Source organism: Mobula hypostoma, chromosome 4 (genome assembly GCF_963921235.1).
Source record: "Mobula hypostoma chromosome 4, sMobHyp1.1, whole genome shotgun sequence".
Lineage (NCBI taxonomy): Eukaryota > Metazoa > Chordata > Chondrichthyes > Myliobatiformes > Myliobatidae > Mobula > Mobula hypostoma.
This window is the reverse complement of record NC_086100.1, coordinates 190,346,785-190,363,625: the sequence shown is the minus strand read 5'-3', so window position 1 is coordinate 190,363,625 and position 16,841 is coordinate 190,346,785. Positions and strand designations below refer to the sequence as shown.

General features: G+C 45.3%; 1 protein-coding gene across 2 annotated transcripts in view; it reads right to left on the bottom strand.

Annotated features, from left to right (window-relative positions):
- LOC134345844 (dedicator of cytokinesis protein 2-like) overlaps positions 1-16,841 on the bottom strand; it is a 1,258,793-nt gene that overhangs the window by 1,130,203 nt on the left and 111,749 nt on the right. Inside the window, exon 2 of one of the 2 annotated variants that reach the window (XM_063047144.1) lies at positions 7,385-7,468. The exons of the other annotated variant lie outside the window; for it this stretch is intronic. Within the exon in view, the coding sequence (XP_062903214.1) occupies positions 7,385-7,468 (84 nt within the window). The remainder of the gene's footprint in view (positions 1-7,384; positions 7,469-16,841) is intronic. 2 annotated transcript variants of the gene reach the window in all.

Genomic DNA, 16,841 nt, shown 5'->3' with positions numbered 1-16,841 from the left:
ATACTCACCAACTGCATCTCAGTGTGGTATGACAATTGTCCCGTATCGGACCGCAAAGCACTCCAGCGTGTGGTGAAAACTGCCCAGCGGATTATCAGCGCCCAATTGCCCACCATTGAGAACATCTACTATAAACGCTGCCTGGGCAGGGCGAAAAGCATTATCAGGGATGCCTCTCACCCTAACAATGGATGTTTTACTCTCCTCCCATCCGGTAGGCGCTACAGGAGCCTCCGCTCCCGCACCAGCAGGCACAGTAAGAGCTTCTTCCCTGAGGCTGTGACCCTGCTGAACCTCACATCACAGCGCTAAGCAGTATTGCATCCGTATTGTACTGTCTCAGTACTTTTATATTTGTGTGCTGTAGCACTTTTTTTATTCGCAGTTATTTTGTAAATAACACTATTCTTTGCACTTCTGGTCAGATGCTAAATACATTTCATTGGCTTTGTACCTGTACTCGGCACAATGACAATAAATTTGAATCTAATCTCTAAGAGTCTCTCAAAGGACCCGATTGTATCTGCCTCTACCATCGCTGCCAGTGCATTCCACATACCCACAACTCTCCCTGTGAAAAACTTAGCTTTGGCATCCCTCTTGTACCTACTTCCAAGCACCTTAAAACTATGCCCCCTCGTGTTAGCCATTTCAATCCTGGGAAAGATTCTCTGGCTATCCACATGATCAATGCCTCTCATCATCCTTTCCACCATTATTGGGTCACCTCTCATCCTCCGTCGCTCCAAGGAGAAAAAGCCAATTTCACTCAACCTATTCTCATAAGGCATGATCCCCAATCCAGGCAACATCCTTGTAAATCTTCTCTACACTCTCTCTATAGTATCCACATCTTTCCTGTAGTGAGGTGACCAGAACTGAACACAGTACTCCAAGTGGGGTCTAACCAAAGTCTTATATAACTGTAACATTATGTTACATGTATTTTGCAACATAAACAGCATAATAAAAAGTGGATTAAAGTGTTTAGAGTGCAGTGATAGGGCAGAAGGGTGATCTTGACCTTGCCATCTACCTCCTTATGATCTTGCTCATTATTATTTGCCTACACTGCACTTTCTCAGTTGCTGTTATACGTTACTCTGCATTGTTATTCTTTCACCTTGTTGCTCTTCAATGCAATATGTAATGACCTGATTTGTATGAACATTATTCAAGACAAACTTTTCACTGTATCTCGATACATGTGACAATAAGAAACCAATTCCAATCCTTACTTTCCTCTTCAGTCACTCATAAATCAAGTCTGTTCAACAAGAAGCTGATAGCTTCAACGACACCATTACTGATTTTGCTCCGCAGTTATTTAATTAACTGAAGCGAACTCCCCAAGCTCCCATAACGGGATTTAAACCTGTCTCTGGATCAAGCCTCCGGATTACTGTACATGTACCCTTAATACACCGAGCACGCACAAAATAACCCAGTGGATGTTAAAATGATGACAGGCTTCCCCGGTGCCTGCTTGTGCTGAGTCTATTTAGGAATTCATTCATCTTTTAAACCTTTCCAAATTGGTCATCAATTGTTTTTTTCTTCGCTCTGCCACCTGGCCCTCTTCCGCGCTCTACACGTCGATTGTCAATGCACAAGTCTTCAGCTGGCAAATTACTTGAACGGCGTCAACGAGCGGCGGAGCAAACAGATGAAAATTCTCCAGCAGCTCACCGCTGAATTACAGCGACCAAGCCACTCCAGCTCTCCTTAACTAAGAAAGGGCAAACCTGTCGTACAGGGAGTGCGACCATTCACGAGACTAGTACCCGGATAAATCAGACTGTGATCGCATTTTCTGCAACGTTACAAAACACTGCATTTGCAGTCAGCTGTGGAGGCCAAGTCGTTCGATATATTTGAAGAGGAAGTTGATTGGTTCTTGATTGGTAAGAGCATTAAAGGTTATGGGGAGGAGGCAGGATAATGGGGTTGAGAGGGATGATAAATCATGATGGAATAGCGAAGCAGACTCGATGGGCCGAGTGGGCTGATTCAGTTCCTGTTCCCAAGTCTTATGGAGGCATAGAGCATTCCAGCTCAGAAGGAGGCTCTTCAGGCCATTCAATCCATGCCAAACTGTTTTTTCTGTCCACCCACCTGGGTCATCGCTCTCCATATTCCTCCCATCCATCTACTCATCCAAATTTCCCTTAAATGGGGAAATCGAACCCACATTCACCACTTCCGCTGGCAGCTCGTCCCATATGTGCATGCTTCCCCCCCTCCCCCTCCCCCGGTTCCCCTTAAATATTCCACCTTTCACCCTTAACCCATGACCTCTGTTTCAAGTCTGAACCAAACTCAGTGGAAAAAGCCTGCTTGCATTTACCTTATCTATGCCACTCATAAATTTGTATACCTCTATCAAATCTCCCCGCATTCTCCTGCACTCGAGGGAATAAACTCCTAACCTGTTCTACCTTTCCCTATAAATCTCAAGTACTCAGGTCCTGGCAAAATCCTTATAAATTTTCTCTGCACTATTTCAATCTTATTGATAATTTTCCTGTCGGTGACCAAAACTGCACACAATACTCCAAATTATGCCTCACTAAAGTCTTATGCAACTTCAATGCAACATCCCAACTCCTGTACTCAATTCTCTGAGAGAGATATACCTCAGTTACTAAGTCCCTGAAAGTTGGAATTTTTCTCCAGAAGTGCAGGTAATTCCCTTAATCTCCCTCTACTCTTTAAAATGCCTCTTTTAACCTGTCTTCCAGCCAACAATCACTCCAATAACTCTTACAAATGCATTGACCATCTATTGCTCTGAAGAGAAATTTTACATGGCCTGAAAGCTGCACGGCACCATAAATGATTTTTTTTGTAACATGAATATCAAACAAACACAAACTACAACTCACAAGACAAGTAATCAATGTTAGCCAGTGAAAACAACTGACAGGCACAATGGTAAAAATAAAATGCTTTGACTAGATGGCGTTGGCATTCAGCAGGCCAGCAGTTCATTAACAAGGAGCTACCAGCTTGTATTCTGCACATATTGTAACAGTGTTGTATCCAGAAACACTGACAATAGAAATACATTGAAGTTCTAAAATTTCAAATGTTGCGGTATGTTTATTATTTCAAATATGTATGGTTTATATTAACACATAATTAAATACAGGGTATTTCCCAATTATATTAACATATTTCAAAATCATATTAACATTACAGTACTGTGCAAACCTTAGGCACATATTGTATATACAGTTTGGATGTTTGAGACGTTTGCACTGTACTACTGCAAAAAAAAACAAATTTCATGACATGTATGAGATATACGAGTAATGATAAACCTGATTCTGATATGGGTCTCTATTGTGGACTGAGAGTGGGAAGGGGACAGGGAGAGGGGAATCATGGTTGGGAAAAGGGGAAGGGAGAGGGGAGGGAGCGGGAAGCACCAGAGGGACACTCTGTGATGATCAATAAACCAATTGTTTGGAATCAAATGATCTTGCCTGGTGTCTCAGGGTAGTGTGTGTCTACACCTGTGCCAACCCCCACCCATGGCCACCTGCCACCTGTCCCACACCCCTCCCGCAGCGCTCCACCCCTGCCATTCCCAACATCCTTTGCTCCAGCCAGATTTACAAACTCGCTCTCCGCTCCGCACTGACAAATGCAGTAATGAGCAACTGTCTTGGGCACTCTAGCCTAAGATATTTGCACAGTACAGTACTGTATATAAAAGTCAACAAAGGTAATGTGCACAAAGTCATTTCAGTTACAGCACAGCAGCACACCCCTACAGATTAGAGGGAACAGTGCTGCCAATTTCATCTCATTCCCTGTACCAAATGTACAGTAAACGCTTCTTTGAAGACACAGTCATTTTACATTCATCGCTTTGCTGCCTAGGTTCTGCTGATGGTACACAAAATTACTTTATGACTCTAATAGCTGTGTAATTAAATTTTGGGATGTGCACGAACTGGTGAGCTCATATACAAGAGTTACAGAGGTAGGGATTTGTAAACACAGAGCAGAGAAAACCTTCAGTACAATTTATGCAGAAACTCGCACAAAATGCTGGAGGAACTTAGCAGGTCAGGCAGCATCAGCACTATAGAAAAGAGTAAACCGTCGACGTTTCAGGCAGAGACCCTTCTTCAAGACCCTTCCCTAAAGAAGGGTCTCAGCCCAAAATGTTGACTGGTTATTCTATTCCATAGATGCTGCTTGACCTGCTGAGTTCCTCCAGCAGTTTCTGTGTGTTGCTCTAGATTTCGTGCATTTGTAGATTTTCTTGTGTACAGTACTGTCCCTTCAGCCTACTAAGTTGTGCCAACTTTTTAACATCGCCTGAGATCAACTTAAACCTTCCCTACCACTTAGTGCTATATTTTTTCTATTATCCATGTGCCTGTCTGGTAGCCTCTTAAATGTCCCTCATGCACCTGCCTGTACCACCACCCCTGGGTGGCGCTTGAATCATGATGACACGGAAGTCTGTGGAACCCTTGGGTTCCACGCACCCAACACTCCAGGTAAATAAACCCATGTTTGACATCTCCGCTGTATTTTCCTCCAATCACCTTAAAATTATGTTCCATTATAGCAGTCATAGATTGGTGGTTTAAGAATCCAAAGAGCTGCAATTGCTGATTGCTTACATTGTGTCCCAATCCTGAGGGTTTTAAAAGTTAGCCTATGTACATTTATAATAATCCATTCTGATTTTTACCATTGTTGGTGTCGCACTTCAAAGTTTCAAGTACATTTATTATTAAAGTATGTATACCATATACAACATTTTGATTCATCTTCTTGCAGACAACCACAAAACAAAGAAACACAATAGAATCCACCAAAACCCCACACGACCAAGACAATCAATGTGCAAAAGAAGAAAAAAATTGTACAAATAACATGAATAAATAAATAATAAAGAGAACATGAACTGCAGATTCTCCCTTATCTCTCCCGTCAGTTCAATCGCATTCCATTTTGTAATTACACAGTTAAATGGCCTGTCGCAGATTGTATTGAGAATCTGACTTTGGTGAACATGGGGCAGTTTCCTTAATTAACCTTGAAACCTCAGTATCTGGTGCAGTGAGTGACATCCTGTTCAATCCGTGAATAAAGGTCTGTTCAAACACCACTGCTCTCTCACGTAGCCTGTCTTTGACATGATGTCTTTACTGTAACAACAAACAAAAGCTGACTGTATTTAATTCTGATTTCTGTATCTGCTGACCAAATTATCCTCCAAGTGCACCACAACCTTGTCTTAGAGTTTGGAGACTTGCGTGCCTCAATGTCTCGGAGAGCTAAGTCGGCTGGTTTAAGGGCCTTGTGCTTTGGGTTTTGGTAGAGTTACCCATGCCAAAAAGGACAAAGGGTAGAGACCAGACTAAGAGTGGTCCACTGGTCCTCCAGGTTTGGGGGTTCAGCTCAAGGCCGACAACCCTGACTGGGCAATAAACAATTGTTACAAAAACAGCAGTGAAGAATCCTTCTGTACAGTGATGGAGAACCTTCACTGCTGCCCTAAACGATGTAACAGGCAATAAGTAAGAACAATTTAATGAGATTTCCATTTAATCAGATTCATAGTATAAAATATTAAGTGTAAAGACATGTAAGGGGGATCCAGTGAAGTAATTTTCACCTGGAGGGTGGGTGGGATTTGGAACCGACTGGTAAATTGACACGTCAATTATCGTCACGTACAGAGGGAAGAATGCCGTCTGTACAGATCATCCATCACATCATGACACTGAGGTAGTGGGAATGCTAATGGGATACGGAAAACCAAGGCAGTAAAAGAGAAAGGCCCGAGAGTGTTGTGGAGCCAGGTACACTCACAACATTTTCAGTGTATTTAGGTAAGTGCTTTAAGCACAAAGACATGGAGGCATTTAGACTAATTGCTGGTAAACAGGATTGTGTTAAGACAATAAAACCATCAGACAGAGGAGCAGAATTAGGCCATTTGGCCCATCGAGTCTGCTCTGCCATTTCATCATGGCTGATCCATTTCCCTCTCAGCCCCAATCTGCTGCGCTTCACCATTCAATTGGTTTCATTGAGGTCACCACTCATTTTTCTGAATTCCAGTGAATACAGGCCCAGAGCCATCAAGCGCACTTCATATGACAAGCTTTTCAGTCCCCGACTCATTTTTGTAAACCTCCTTTGAACCCTCTACAATCTCAGCACATTCTTTCTTCAATAAAGGGCTAAAAACTGCTCACAATACTCGAAGTGAGGCCTTACCAGTGCCTGATAAAGCCTCAACACTACATCCTTGCTTTTATATACTCATCATCATCATCATCATCATCATCAGGTGCCGTGCCCACTTTGAGCTTTGACTGCTATGGCCCACACACCCTTGTTTCCGGTCAAGTGGATCAATTCATTGGTATTCGTTTCCAGTTTTCTGGCTGCTGTCTCCATCATCATTTGTCTTTGCCTTCCTTTTGCTTTCTTCCCTTCAATCGTTCCCATAATTATATACTAGTCCTCTCAAAATGAATGCTAAAACCACATTTGCCTTCCTTACCACTGACTCAACCTGCAAATTGTGGGAATAGGGAATTGGCACGAGAACTCCCAAGTCCCTTTGCACCTCAGATTTTTAAAAATTTCCCCTCCAGTTCTTTCTTCTACCAAAGTGCATGACCATACACTTCTATATCTGTCCAAGTCCTTCCGTAGCCTACTTCCTCAAAACTACCTGCCCCTCCACCTATCTTCGTATCATCTGCAAACGTTGCCACAAAGCCATCTATTCCATCATCTGAGTCATTGACTTAGAGGAACGTACACATGTCCACAGCTCCCTGTTTCATTTGTGCATGGCCCATATTTCTATTTCATGTTCCGAAGTATATAGAATAGCACAGCACAGTTCAGGTCCCTTTACCCATGAAATTATGCCAGCCTTTGAACTTACTCCATGATCAATCTCACCCTTCCCTCCCACATAGCCTTCCATTTTTCTTTCATCCAAGTTCCTATCTAGAAATCTCCTCAAGGTCCCCTAAGTATCTGCTTTGACCAGCACCCCCAGCAGTGCATTCCACTCACCCACCACTCTCTGTGTAAAAATCATACATCTGACATCCCTGCTATACTTCCTCTCATTACTTTAAAAAGATGCCCTTTTCATAACAGGCATCTGTGCCCTGGGAAAAACGTCTTGTACAAATTTCTACAAATCATTTGGACAGTTTCATGGATAGGAAAGTTCAGGAGGAATACGGCAAATAATACCCATGTAGGTAGGCATTTTGGTTGGCATGAATGAGTTGCTCTGAAGGGCGGGTTTCCATGCTGTATAACTCTATGAATCTATAACAAAAGGGCGACAGGTGGCCTTGAATTTCAATGAAGGCACACTTACCTTCGAACACTTGAAGGATGTGGACCGTGTCTCCAATTTGCAGGGGGATATGACACTCATGAGTTGGCATAAAATTCCACACCGCTGAAAAGAGAAACAAGAGAATTTTACTTAGCAAAGCAAAAATGCGATAGTATAACAAACAAAAATAGAAAATAAAGATCAAAAACTATGACACAGTAGGTAGTGGTTCATGTAATGCCACCTGGATTCATTTCCACCATTGTCTGTTGGGAGAATGTATGTTCTCTTCATGACTATGTAGATTTCCTCCAGGTGCTCCAGTTTCCTCCCACATTCCAAAGTCATATAGAAACATAGAAACATAGAAAATAGGTGCAGGAGTAGGCCATTCGGCCCTTCGAGCCTGCACCGCCATTTATTATGATCATGGCTGATCATCCAACTCAGAACCCAGCCTTCCCTCCATACCCCCTGACCCCTGTAGCCACAAGGGCCATATCTAACTTCCTTTTAAACATAGCTAATGAACTGGCCTCAACAGTTTGCTGTGGCAGAGAATTCCACAGATTCACCACTCTCTGTGTGAAGAAGTTTTTCCTAACCTCGGTCCTAAAAGGCTTCCCCTCTATTCTCAAACTGTGACCCCTCGTTCTAGACCTCCCCAACATCGGGAACAATCTTTCCGCATCTAGCCTGTCCAATCCCTTTAGGATCTTATACGTTTCAATCAGATCCCCCCTCAATCTTCTAAATTCCAACGAGTACAAGCCCAGTTCATCCAGTCTTTCTTCATATGAAAGACCTGCCATCCCAGGAATCAATCTGGTGAACCTTCTTTGTACTCCCTCTATGGCAAGGATGTCTTTCCTCAGATTAGGGGACCAAAACTGCACACAATACTCCAGGTGTGGTCTCACCAAGGCCTTGTACAACTGCAGTAGTACCTCCCTGCTCCTGTACTCGAATCCTCTCGCTATAAATGCCAGCATACCGTTCGCCTTTTTCACCGCCTGCTGTACCTGCATGCCCACTTTCAATGACTGGTGTATAATGACACCCAGGTCTCGTTGCACCTCCCCTTTTCCTAATCGGCCACCATTCAGATAATAATCTGTTTTCCTATTTTTGCCACATATGGTTATTGAATTGAGAGCATGCTATGTTTGCGCCGGAAGCGTGATGATACTTGTGATCTGCCCCCAGCATATCCTTGGAACCACATTGACCTTTGATGCAACCGACGCATTTCACTTCATGTTTCAATGTTTTGATGCACATGTATATTTAAGGTGAATCTGAAGCGGTACTGTAGCGTCAATGGTTGGCGTAATGCTTTAAGTTAAGTTCAAAGAGAATTCATTATCAAAGTACATATATGTTACATACAGTTGAAGTCAGAAGTTTACATACACCTTAGCCAAATACATTTAAACTCAGTTTTTCACAATTCCTGACATTTAATTCTAGAAAACATTCCCTGTCTTAGGTCAGTTAGGATCACTACTTTATTTTAAGAATGTAAAATGTCAAAATAATAGGAGAGAGAATGATTTATTTCAGCTTTTATTTCTTTCGTCACTTTCCCAGTGGGTCAGAAGTTTACATACACTTTGTTAGTATTTGGTAGCATTGCCTTTAAATTGTTTAACTTGGGTCAAACGTTTTGGGTTGCCTTCCACAAGCTTCTCACAGTAAGTTGCTGGAATTTTGTTCCATTCCTCCAGACAGAACTGGTGTAACTGAGTCAGGTTTGTAGGTCTCCTTGCTCGCACACGCTTTTTCAGTTCTGCCCACAAAGTTTCTATCGGATTGAGGTCAGGACTTTGTGATGGCCACTCCAATACCTTGACTTTGTTGTCTTTAAGCAATTTTGCCACAACTTTGGAGGTATGCTTGGGGTCATTGTCCGTTTGGAAGACCCACTTGCGACCAAGCTTTAACTTCCTGGCTGATGTCTTGAGATGTTGCTTCAATATATCCACATAGTTTTCCTTCCTCATGATGCCATCTATTTTGTGAAGTGCACCAGTCCCTCCTGCAGCAAAGCACCCCCACAACATGATGCTGCTACCCCCATGCTTCACAGTTGGGATGGTGTTCTTTGGCTAGCAAGCCTCACCCTTTTTCCTCCTAACATAACGATGGTCATTATGGCCAAACAGTTCCATTTTTGTTTCATCAGACCAAAGGACATTTCTCCAAAAAGTAAGATCTTTGTCCCCATGTGCACTTGTAAACTGTAGTCCGGCTTTTTTATGACAGTTTTGGAGTAGTGGCTTCTTCCTTGCTGAGCAGCCTTTCAGGTAATGTCAATATAGGACTCGTTTTACTGTGGATATAGATACTTGTCTACCTGTTTCCTCCAGCATCTTCACAAGATCCTTTGCTGTTGTTCTGGGATTGATTTGCACTTTTCGCGCCAAAGTACGTTCATCTCTAAGAGACAGAATGCGTCTCCTTCCTGAGTGGTATGACGGCTGTGTGGTTCAAGAACCTGATTGTTGAAGGGTAATAGCCGTTCCTGAACCCAGTGGCATGAGACCTGAGGCTCCTGTACCATATTCCTGATGGCCAAAGTGAGAAGATAGCATTTCCTGGGTGGTGGGGGTCCCTGATGTTGGATGCTGCTTTCCTGCAACTATGTTTTGTGTAGATGTACTCAATGGTGGAGAGGGCTTTACCCATGATATGCTGGGCTGTATACACCACCTTTCAGAGGATTTTCTGTTCAAGGGCATTGATGCTTCCATACTAGGCTGTGATGCAGCCAGCCAATATACGCCCAATACACAAATATAGAAGTTTCTAAAAGTTTTAGATATCGTACCAGAAATTGGTTTTCAATTCCCGTCACTGTCTGTAAGGAGTTTGTACATTTTTCCCATAACCACATGGGTTTTCTCAGAGTGCCCCATTTTCCTCCTACATTCCAAAGTCCCCGCACTATTGAGCACATCTACAAAGAGCAATGTTGCAGGAAAGCAGCATCCATCATCGGAGACCCCCACCATCCAGGCCATGCTCCCTTCTCACTGCTACTATTGCAAAGGAGGTGCAGGAACCCCAAGTCCCACACCACCAGCTTCAGGCCCAGTTATTATCTCTCAACCATCAGGCTCCTGAACCAGTGAGGATAACTTCACTCACCCAAACACTGAACTGTTTCCACAGCCTTTCCTGATTCTTTTTTCAAGGACTCTACAACTCATGATCTTGGATATTTATTGCTTATTTATCTATCATTATTATTTTGTTTTTTTCTTTTTGTATTGACATACTTTGCTGTCATTTGCACATTGGTTGTTTGTCCATCTTTGCTGTGTGTAGTTGTTCATTGGCTTTATTGTTTTTCTTTTCTTTACTGTGAATGCCCATAAAAATATGAATTTCAGGATAGTATATGGTGACACAGAGGTAGTTTGATAACAAATTTACTTCGAATTTGTGAACGCATGGGTTTGTTGGTTAATTAGTCACATGGGTATAATTGGGCGATGTGGGCCAGAAGGGCCTGTTAGCGTGCTATCAGTCAGTCAGTGGGTGCTGTCCTGAATCTGGGGTTGGCGGCTATGCACCTCCACTTTCTTCGATCTTGCGACAGCACCCAGTACAGCCTCTCCTCCAGTTTGTTCTCGCTGGCCACCTTGGCACCACCCGTCGCCGCCCCCACCGAACTCGAGCCCGAGGCCGTGTCGGCCTCCAGCCGCGGCCGCTTCTTCAAGCTCGGCCCTTCCTTAGGCGGAGGCCTTGGGCAGGTCCAGGCACACGGTGCAGTGCCCAAGTTCATCATGTCTCTTCTAACTAGGCGCATAGCATACGATTCGTAGCTATCTGGTGAGGCTTTAATCTCTTCCATGGAAGATGGCCTTTGGCTCACAAGGAGCCCATCCACCCTTTGTCAGGTCTTGTTTTTTTTTAGTCCTGCTGGGTGTCCTCACACCCTCCTCACCAGACTAAGTCCGGTGGGGGAGCTGGCCCAAGTCGCCGACCATTCGACCACGGCCCCCGGCCGAGCGCCAGGCACCCGCCCCCCACCCCCGCCAAATCTCTCCACGTGTCTGGCCCCCGACCGAAAACCATGCTCAAGCAGCCAGCGACCAAACCAGAAGTGCTTTATCTCCAAGTAAATAAACGTCAGTGTGGCAAAATGGTATCAGAACTCAAAGCTTTGTACAAAACAGAACTGAAATCAAGCAGACCGGTTTTGGATTCACTCATGAATTGATGATGTAGATTACTATTCAGAAGAAAATCATTAATCTCAAAGGAGAAAGGAGGAAATAAATGCAGAAATGAAGTATTGCAATAAATTAATGATACTTGCCTTTATCCAGATCATCTTTTCACATTAAACTGTTATCAAATGATTAATATGGTTTTAAGTGCTTTGACTGTTATTGAACAAGCAGGTATGTCCATGTTATACAGTAGTGTCATCCTACTAACAGCAACATGAGCAGCAATGACAGATTATCTCAACAGCAGCACCACACACACAGTGCTGGAGGAACTCAGCAGGTCAGGCAGTGCATATAGAGAGGAAGTAACACTCAACGTTTCAGGCCAGGACCCTTCATCAGGCTCCAGAAAGGGGAAACTTCCAGTTTAAGATGTCCAGCTAACCTGGGTGTGAGGGTGGATTGCTCTGAGAGTCGAGCTGATTTAGAGAGGTCAAGGATGGCCTCGTCGGCAGCGAAATCCAGGTCCGAAGCGGATCACTGGATGACGTGCTCTAGGCCCAGAGCAATTCACTGTAGTGAGGCCCAGGTCCTAATGCGAGATATAATAGCGGTTTGGACATCTAAATGCCAGCCTATACAGACTGGAAAGGCAGGGTGACGGGAGTTGGGCAAGGTCAGATCGCTCTAAGTGCCGAGCCGAATTGGAGAGGTCAAGAGCGGCTTCTGCAACAGCAAACTCTAGGCCCAGAACAATTCATCATGGGTGGGACCTGGGTCCTAGTGCAAGGTTCAGACAATTTAAACACCAGCCCAGTTAGTCTGGGGGTTCCTGTCGCTGCGATGCTAAGGCTGTGAGACGGCCCCCTGCTGCTATGCTTCGTGTCTTTGAACTTTGCAGTGATTTGGCCAGCTAATATGATGAACTGAATACCGAGGCTTCGGGCCTACGCTGGTCTGATCTGGGGATTTGAACATAAGGATTCAATCTGGTTCAGAATGCTGCTGTTGCTTCTCGCTTCTATTGCTTGCATGATTTGTTTTTTCTCTCTTTCTCTGTGGGCACCGGGGGTTGGTCTTATTTTTTATTAAATTGGATTCTTTTAGGTTCCTTGCTTTGCAAATGCCTGTTAAGCAAACAAATCTCAAGGTTGTGTAATTTATATATTCTTTCATAATAAATGTACTTTGAATCTTTGAATAAGAAGCTGGTCAGAAAAGGGGCGGGGACTTGCTGAGTTCCTCCAGCATTTTGTGCGTGTTGCACAGGATTTCAAAGTTCAAAGTACATTTAATATCAAAGTATGTATACTATATACACCCTTGAGATTAGTCTCCTTACAGGCAGCCACAAAGCAAAGAAATCCAATCGAACCAATTAAAAAAAAGACCATCAAACACCCAAAAAACAAATTGTGCAAACAATGAAAGCAAATTTCAGAACTGAAGTTCACTGAAGCATGTCCACAAGCAGGAAGCCAAGGGAAGACATCCCAGTTTGTACTTCTTTCTACCTTCTTATTCTGGCTTCTACCCGCTTCCTTTCCAGTCCTGATGAAGGGCCTTGGCCTAGATCGTCAATTGTTCGTTCTTCTCATTAGCAATCTGGCCTGCTGAGTTCCTCCAGTATTTTGTGTGTGCTACACTGGATTTCCAGCATCTGAGGGGTCTCACATTTATTAACAGCAACACTCCTGCCTTGGCGTTACCTACCCACAGTACATAAATTCAGAATGTTGTGTCAGGGTAGGATCAGGGAGGTCCATGGCTGGAGTTGGGCATCACATTCCTGAGCTGATAAACCAAACAAGGGGACACAGCTACAAAATCAAGGAATGGTTGTTGGCTCAGACAACTCCATTATGGCAAGAGCCTCCCCACCATTGAGGACCTCTCCAAAAGGCAATAGTTCAAGAAGGCAACCTCCATCATCCTCACCTTCCAAGACACATTCTCCTCTCATTATTATCATGAAGGATAATAATCCTAAGAATCACTCAGTGATTCAGGAACAGCTACTTCCCCTCTGCCATCCGATTTCTGAACAGTTCACGAACCCATGAACACTACCCCACTGTTATGCTCTCTTTTCATACTATTTATATATTTGTTTATATTTCTTATTTTGTTGGCACGTGGCCAAGTGGTTAAGGCGTTCGTCTAGTGATCTGAAGGTCGCTAGTTCAAGCCTTGGCTGAGGCAGCGTGTTGTGTCCTTGAGCAAGGCACTTAACCACACATTGCTCTGCGATGACACCGGTGCCAAGCTGTATGGGTCCTAATGCCCTTCCCTTGGACAACATCGGTGGCATGGAGAGGGGAGACTTGCAAGTCTTCCATACAACCTTACACAAGGAATTCTGCAGATGCTGGAATTTCAAGCAACACACATAAAAGTTGCTGGTGAACACAGCAGGCCAGGCAGCATCTCTAGGAAGAGGTACAGTCGACGTTTCAGGCTGAGACCCTTCGTCAGGACTAACTGAAAGAAGAGACCCTTTCAGTTAGTCCTGACGAAGGGTCTCGGCCCGAAACGTCGACTGTACCTCTTCCTAGAGATGCTGCCTGGCCTGCTGCATTCACCAGCAACTTTGATGTGTGTTGCTTCCATACAACCTTGCCCAGGCCTGTGCCCTGGAAACATTCCAAGGCGCAAATCCATGGTCTCATGAGACTAACGGATGCCTATTACTTAAAAGTTGCTGGTGAACGCAGCAGGCCAAGCAGCATCTATAGGAAGAGGCGCAGTCGACGTTTCAGGCCGAGACCCTTCGTCAGGACTAACTGAAGGAAGAGTGAGTAAGGGATTTGAAAGCTGGAGGGGGAGGGGGAGATGCAAAATGATAGGAGAAGACAGGAGGGGGAGGGATAGAGCCGAGAGCTGGACAGGTGATAGGCAAAAGGGGATACGAGAGGATCATGGGACAGGAGGTCCGGGAAGAAAGACGGGGGGGGGGGTGACCCAGAGGATGGGCAAGAGGTATATTCAGAGGGACAGAGGGAGAAAAAGGAGAGTGAGAGAAAGAATGTGTGCATAAAAATGAGTAACAGCTGGGGTACGAGGGGGAGGTGGGGCCTAGCGGAAGTTAGAGAAGTCAATGTTCATGCCATCAGGTTGGAGGCTACCCATACGGAATATAAGGTGTTGTTCCTCCAACCTGAGTGTGGCTTCATCTTTACAGTAGAGGAGGCCGTGGATAGACATGTCAGAATGGGAATGGGATGTGGAATTAAAATGTGTGGCCACTGGGAGATCCTGCTTTCTCTGGCGGACAGAGCGTAGATGTTCAGCAAAGCAGTCTCCCAGTCTGCGTCGGGTCTCACCAATATATAAAAGGCCACATCGGGAGCACCGGACGCAGTATATCACCCCAGTCGACTCACAGGTGAAGTGATGCCTCACCTGGAAGGACTGTTTGGGGCCCTGAATGGTGGTAAGGGAGGAAGTGTAAGGGCATGTGTAGCACTTGTTCCGCTTACACAGATAAGTGCCAGGAGGGAGATCAGTGGGGAAGGATGGGGGGGACGAATGGACAAGGGAGTTGTGTAGGGAGCGATCCCTGCGGAATGCAGAGAGACGGGGGGAGGGAAAGATGTGCTTAGTGGTGGGTTCCCGTTGGAGGTGGCGGAAGTTACGGAGAATAATATGTTGGACCCGGAGGCTGGTGGGGTGGTAGGTGAGGACCAGGGGAACCCTATTCCTAGTGGGGTGGTGGAAGGATGGAGTGAGAGCAGATGTACGTGAAATGGAGGAGATGCGTTTAAGAGCAGAGTTGATAGTGGAGGAAGGGAAGCCCCTTTCTTTAAAAAATGAAGACATCTCCCTCGTCCTAGAATGAAAAGCCTCATCCTGAGAGCAGATGCGGCGGAGACGGAGGAATTGCGAGAAGGGGATGGCGTTTTTGCAAGAGACAGGGTGAGAAGAGGAATAGTCCAGATAGCTGTGAGAGTCAGTAGGCTTATAGTAGACATCAGTGGATAAGCTGTCTCCAGAGACAGAGACAGAAAGATCTAGAAAGGGGAGGGAGGTGTCGGAAATAGACCAGGTAAACTTGAGGGCAGGGTGAAAGTTGGAGGCAAAGTTAATAAAGTCAACGAGTTCTGCATGCGTGCAGGAAGCAGCGCCAATGCAGTCGTCGATATAGCGAAGGAAAAGTGGGGGACAGATACCAGAATAGGCACGGAACATAGATTGTTCCACAAACCCAACAAAAAGGCAGGCATAGCTAGGACCCATACGGGTGCCCATAGCTACACCTTTAGTTTGGAGGAAATGGGAGGAGCAAAAGGAGAAATTATTAAGAGTAAGGACTAATTCCGCTAGACGGAGCAGAGTGGTGGTAGAGGGGAACTGATTAGGTCTGGAATCCAAAAAGAAGCGTAGAGCTTTGAGACCTTCCTGATGGGGGATGGAAGTATATAAGGACTGGACATCCATGGTGAAAATAAAGCGGTGGGGGCCAGGGAACTTAAAATCATCGAAAAGTTTAAGAGCGTGAGAAGTGTCACGAACATAGGTCGGAAGGGATTGAACAAGGGGTGATAAAACAGTGTCGAGGTATGCAGAAACGAGTTCGGTGGGGCAGGAGCAAGCTGAGACAATAGGTCGGCCAGGACAGGCAGGTTTGTGGATCTTGGGTAGGAGGTAGAAACGGGAAGTGCGGGGTGTGGGAACTATAAGGTTGGTAGCAGTGGATGGGAGATCCCCTGAGCGGATAAAGTAGTTGATAGTGTGGGAGACAATGGCCTGGTGCTCCTTGGTGGGGTCACGATCGAGGGGTAAATAAGAGGAGGTATCCGCGAGTTGTCACTGTGCCTCAGCAAGGTAGAGGTCAGTACGCCAGACTACAACAGCACCCCCTTTATCAGCGGGTTTAATAATAAGGTTAGGATTAGTGCGGAGGGAGTGGAGAGCAGAGCGTTCCGAAGGAGTGAGGTTGGAATGGGGACAAGGTGCGGTGAAGTCGAGACGGTTGATGTCCCGTCGGCAGTTGGCAATAAAGAGATCCAGAGCAGGCAGAAGACCAGAGCGGGGTGTCCATGAAGAAGAGGAGGGTTGAAGACGGGAGAAGGGGTCATCGGTGGGGGTGGAAGAGTCCTTGCCGAAGAAGTAGGCTCGGAGACGGAGACGGCGGAAGAAAAGTTCCGCATTGTGGCGAACATGGAACTCGCTGAGGTGTGGGCGAAGGGGGACAAACGTGAGGCCCTTACTGAGAACAGAGCGTTCTGCCTCCGACAGTTGAAGGTCGGAGGGGATGGTAAAGACCCGGCACGGATGAGAGCTGGGATCAGAGGGGGAGGGGGGAGGCTGGGGGT